The 5,993-nt window shown below is 47.0% G+C and overlaps 1 protein-coding gene across 1 annotated transcript in view; it reads right to left on the reverse strand.

The window, feature by feature from the left end:
- LOC103918040 (somatostatin-2-like) overlaps nt 1-3,434 on the reverse strand; it is a 17,200-nt gene extending 13,766 nt beyond the window's left edge. The window contains exons 1-2 of the mRNA XM_009325279.1: nt 3,333-3,434; nt 4-132 (exon numbers count right to left, since the gene is read on the reverse strand). Of these exons, the coding sequence (XP_009323554.1) occupies nt 4-132; nt 3,333-3,434 (231 nt within the window). The remainder of the gene's footprint in view (nt 1-3; nt 133-3,332) is intronic.
- Nucleotides 3,435-5,993: the final 2,559 nt, after the last annotated feature.

A 5,993-nucleotide genomic window follows, 5' to 3' on the forward strand; every position in this document is an offset into this window, starting at 1 on the left:
CACTGCCCGCTCCTCCTCCAGCTTGCCCGCCTCTTCCACGTCCGGGGAGGCCACCTCACGCCCCACGTCCACGCTGTCCAGCAGGCCCGCCAGCATCTTCAGGATGGCGTCTTTCCGGACTGTGCTCTGTTCCTGTGGGCAGAGAGCAGGGGAAAGTGGCGAAGGGAGGCCCTGTTCCCCACGGCCGTCGAGGCAGGGGGTTGTTGCAGGGTGCGAACATCCCCCGTGGGGTCCCTTCTCATTTCCCTGCCTCCCCTGGTGCCCTGTCCTCTGAGCCGATGCTTTTCCTATCGGCAGAGCTGTGCTGGAGCTGAGGAATCTGTGGCTGCAGAGGGCACTGCTCCTTTCTCCTGTGCCCTGTCCAGCTCAGCAGGCTGGACAGGGAGAGGCACACGTGCCATGTTATAACTGGAAAAGAGCTGCTAATAAATAGGCATGAATTGGCTGTAAAGTCCCTTGCTGCCTGCACTAATTAAATTTCACTGAATGCCAAACTGCCTTCTCTCCTAGTAAGCCCATGCTCCCTTCACTGCTCTGACTGCCCAGCATCCGCTGTGGGAAGGTCAGGGAGGAGGCACGGAGTCCTGAGCAATATTTAATTAAGCGCACCGGGGGCTGCAACCCACTGTAAAAATGCTGAAAATTAAATGTAACAGAGGGCTGGGTTGGTGGGGAGAGAGACGCCCTAAGTATCTGGAGCAAAACATTTAATCAGTGGAGACAGGCAGCTTGTATTTCAAGAACAAGAACCCGTATTTCAATAGCCTGACCTTGGGGAAAGGCAGAATGAAAGAGGACTTGTGGAGCTCCATCCCTTTGCCATAGCAGTATACAGGAGAGCATAGCCCGTGGTTTGGGGCTTGAGGGATTTCTGTCAGTAACAAGCTGTGAGTTATCTTGTTTCTTTTAACTTTACATCCAGCAAATCTGAGGAATTACCTCTTGCCTGAGTATTCCTGGTCTGTGTGACTCATTAGCAGAGACAGCTGGTACTGGACAAGCTGGGATAGATGGTTTGACAGGAACAGATCCTGTTTCCCATGCAGATGGGAATCTTGGAAGCACATTTCCACGTCACTTCTCACAAATGCCATGTTTACTGCTGGGACTGCTATATCTATCCGCTGGCTGTCAGCACCAGCACTCGCTGAGGACCACTTGGTGAGCAACGCAAAAGATAGATAAACACACAGGCAGCAGCAATTATTTTGAGTTTACGTTACAGAATGTTTATGGATATTTTTAAATCACTTTTTTAGCTCTATTAACTAACCCTGCTTCCACACAAGAGAAACTGAGGCACAGAAAAATTACATGCTATGTTTGTAGCAGAAGAAAAGATAAAAGCCAGCTTGTGCCCATCCCGATTCCTACTCCTGTTCTGCAAGTACAGAAATGTCTTGAGCCTTTGGGAGATGGACAGGGACTGGGGAACCCAGCTAAATGTGTCTCCTGGGTCATGACTTCCTCATGAGCTTCTTTCCTAGCTGTAAGTGCTATGTTTTGAAATAACCTGTTCCAAGCAGAGCCAGCAGCTTCAGACTCAGGGGTGGGGAAGGCAAAGCTCAGCCGGCTGTTAGGGGATATTCCTTACGCGTGATCAGCTGTGGCTGTTAGTGAAACTAGGCAGCTCTTCCACCGCACTAATCCATTGCTAACATCCTTTCTGCTGTGAGAGATCAAGACTGGCAGCAGCTATAGATCTTAGCACGGGTGGCTTGTGGCACACCTTTGGGTAGCTGCTCAATTCCCTGTACTACATCTACCAGTGCGTCAGAATGCGCAGATCGATCTTTTGCATTGTTATGCATTTTATGGTGGTTTATATGTAAAATCCCGATATTCTTCATACTTAAAACATTTGTCTGAGTTACAGCAGTGGTGACTTTAGGGATTGGTTCATCAGTATCTAACAATTTTTCAGTTTGTAGAATGCTCTAAAGAGAATCATTATATCTATTATAATTATATCATTATTTTGTAAGCAACAGCGTGTAGAAGACTAAGAGTCATTACACTTGAATGCATTTTTACCAAAGCCTTATTTACTGATTTATTCCTTACAACTTGTTTCTTTTTTCCCCAGCAGCTAGGATTTGCACCAGAAAGAGTTTACTTTTTAAGTACTGGATTCGTTATTGTAAGACTGTACAGCTGAAAGTTTACAGTTATCCCCAGAAGGGTTAATCCCAGCCAGCTGCAGAAGCCCCGATCTCTAACAGAATGCTAGCCCTAGCACCTCACATTGTATACGTTTCTTTCTCACAGCCAGTTTTGTTGTTAATGGGATGTGAGCCCACTCCTGAAGCAGTAAGACACTGATGGATGAGCTGGAGCCAACACTAAGACAGAAAAAACGATGTGGATACGCACAAAGGAGAAGTTAGTGCCTTTGAAACCAACACTGGGATCCTTCACTTCTCTGGGTAGCTCCTCTGCAGGACTGAAATAACAGCAACCTTACGGATACAGCTGTGAACCGGTCTGGCAGAGTGCGGGGTGACCAACCACAGCTCAGAGGAACCTCAGGGACAGCAAGGAACATGCAGGTGAGAAAACTGCGGGGCAAGGGCAAGCAGAACAGAGCACTTGCTTATGATTATGTTATGCTGTTGCTTTCTACCCCTTTGGCCTCTTGGGGAAATAGTCCAGCAAAACAAAGTTATTATAGTGCTATAGCCATTATAATATTAGAGTTTTGCCAGTTGGTAGGATAATTGTATTGCTATAATAAGTTCTGCCACTGCATAGAGCTGTGCTGGTTCAGAGTGTAATTATTCTAGCAGAACTATGTCAGTATAACTCCCCTTGTGAATACTACTCTGGAAAAAGCAATTTTATTCTGATATAATTACTTCATTTATTATTCCTCTGTTACTTTCCTACCGAACCCATCTTTTAAACATTTGTCCTTCCCATGAGTCCTATTTAAAATATCATCTCCCTTGATCATTTTACCAATTATGTATCTTTTCTCTCCCTCCCTAGTACTCTGCTTTATTCTCTCGTACTGCACTCTTTCAGCAGTATTATTTTCTCCTTTTCCCTCTCCTTTCTGCTCTTTTTGCCAGTTTTTGCTTAGCTCAGACTTCACTTTTGCAGCTCTCTGGCATCTGCCCTGGTGCCTTTCCTAAATAAACTAGCTAGTAAGCTGTAGTAATAGCCTGTGCTTCAGCAATGCATGAAGCTGTAGTGCCTTGGAATATAGAGGGGTGGAAGAGTTGTTTGCATCAGGAAAAGCCTAGTTGCCCTTATTACCCCTCCCTTGGCTCCAGCCTGCTTCTGCGTGCTCCCACCTTACCCAGCTCCTGCACAGGGTGCATTATACTCACCCTAGTGTTCTGTATTGCGAGTCTCTCTTCTCCGGGCAGTGCAGTGGCTCTCACGCTCCACACCAGCAGCAGAACGGACACCAGGCTGGCCACCAGCTGCATGATGTACAGGCTGTCACTACTGTGCTGAATTAGGAAGACTGGGAGAGGGAGCTGTTTCTGGGCTCTCTTCTGCCTCAGACAATGGCTGCGGCCCCTTTTATAGCCCTCCCCCTAGCCCAGTGGGTGACGCAAACAATTAAGTCTATATCAAAGGCAAATTAGACTTTGGAGAGGTTGTTAACACTTGGCTGCTTGAGTGGGATACTTCAGTGCCTCTGGGCTTTCCATGTGCCAGACCTGCAGAGACTGGGGAAGCAAAGGTTTGGGACTCTCCAGTAACATGCTGTTTCTTCACCCTGAGAAATTGTAGGCACTATCTGTGCCTCTCCTAGTTAGCTGAATTCTGCTTGGGAACATAATGTTGGATAGAATAGGCCACCGCTTGCACAAACCTCTGGCCAATGCTGGATGATTCAGAGAGAAGAGGTAAAACTTCTGGCCACCAGTACGTAGATATGGGCTTGGACCCTCAGCCTGTGTGTCCAAACAGCTCCAGACTCTAGGGGTATTTGGATCTGGATCTCTGCATCCAGTGATGCATCTCATTGTGGAACGCCAATATGCCTGGCTTTCCGTTTACGGTAATGGGGACACAGGCTGCAGCTATGCAGTAATATAATCTGTCTTGCAAATGTACGTAAGACTACCTGGAAGCCAGTTGGAGGTTACTGAGTTTTGTTCCTAGTATTGTTTCAATATGTCTTGAACCTATCCCAGAAGTATAGGTCAACACAGTAAATCCTGACTTGCAGATGTTGGGTTTAAATGTATTAAAGGGAAAACAAAGTACTGAAAGGCTGGTCAGAGCTGGAGCTGCTCTGCTCCATGAGGCTTCAGAAAAAGGCTCATCGTATGCTGGCACTGACTGCAGGCTGCTTGGAGTAAGTTCCTACCATTTCTGATCTCTGGTTAGCAGTTGTTAATAATGCTTCTCCCTTTGCCCAAAATGCTGTCCTACCAGTGAGATTGGTTTGTGGGCCAGCAGAAGGTGCTGTTAAGCACTGCTATCTGCTGTGCATGGGAACAACCCCATCATGGGGGATGTCACCCACTGTCACATGCCTGTGAGATGCAGAGACAGAGTTAAGATCCCATCTCACCACTAGCCCTTCCTCCAGAAGCATTTGCCTCAGGGCAAGTCCTCTTCTGACCCTAACAACAAATGACAGTCAAAAGGTAAATTGTTATCCTAATTTAGCACATAGAAGAAACCCACAGGGAGGTGACTTGGCCAAGGGGATGCTGTGGCAGAACTAAGAACAGAAGGCAGAAAAACCTGTTCCCCACTTCTACTGCTTACCAGCATTACAGTTCCTGGAAACAGCATGATGAAGCTTTGCCTGCAAATAATCCAGCTCCTAATGCCAGTTACACCACCCTGGATGCTCTTGAGGGAAAAGATGCCATCGCTTCCATGCATATTTGAAAAGAAATGCCGGATTCCCTCACTGAAAGATACAAAGAAAAAAACCTTTTCTGAGTCATATGGACTTGTGGGGAAAGGTGACAATCTAGCAATTTCTAGAAATGAATTTTCCTCAGAAAACTTTGTAACCTCATTGTTTCTCACCCCCACCTCGTGAGAGCTGGCTTCCATGCACCAGTTTCAGATGAAACATTATCTGTTTCCTTTTAAACTGATCTTGCTAGTTTATCAGAGTTGCTGTGTTAGCCCTTTGTAATGGATTCTGTCAAACACTTCCCAGCCAGTCTGGAGCTCGAGACAGAGAGCACTGAAGTACCAGGCTCCAGCAAGAAGACAAATCACAGGGACTTGCCAAATGACCCGCAGCCGATTTGCTCCAGGGGAGGTAAAAGTGGGAGAATAGCAAATGGAGAAAGCACACTTGGTTGCTCAAGAGGAACGAAGGGCAAGTACTTGTGAGTGTGAGATGTGCCTGGGCTGACAGGCAGGCAGAAGGTGAATCCTGTACTGTTGATTATGAGGCAGGACTAAACCTTGTGGGCCTACTACCCCAAAAGCAGTGCAGTCAGGTCTCCATGCTGGGGGCCATCTGGTCTAACCAAACTGTTTGTTCTAATAAATATGGTTTTGTTTGAAGCTTTGTCTTCTGAAGGGGCTGTTTTCTATAAAGCTTCATTGAGCGAATGGGGTCACAAGTATGACAATGCTCTTCTACCAAAAAAGGGATGATGTGCTGAGCCAGAGATCAACTTCTGGGGAGGCCCATAGGCACATAAAGTGACCAGGCTGCCATGAATCTGTCCTGGGATTAAAGGGCAGTAATAAAATAATTGTTGCCTCTTGAAGGGGTTGGCTTTGGAGAGTTTCTGCCAGCACCGAGCCTGTGGCCCTGCCGAGGAGCACAGCACAGCTAAAACCTGTACTTCTAGCCTGGGCAAGGCTGGGTGTCTCTTCCCAGCTGGGAGGAAGGGGAATAGGGACACATCAAAGCACTTACACTCTGGTGCCCACAGTAGGACTCGATCTCTAAATCCAGTCAAGTTGCCTCTGGGCTCTGCTACAGCATCCTTCAATATCAGACGCCTCTTTTCTAGATTCCTCCATCTTCCCTAGTGCCCTTCCCTTTCCTCACA

This window comes from Pygoscelis adeliae, unplaced genomic scaffold (assembly GCF_000699105.1).
Source record: "Pygoscelis adeliae isolate BGI_AS28 unplaced genomic scaffold, ASM69910v1 Scaffold36, whole genome shotgun sequence".
Taxonomy (NCBI): Eukaryota; Metazoa; Chordata; class Aves; order Sphenisciformes; family Spheniscidae; genus Pygoscelis; species Pygoscelis adeliae.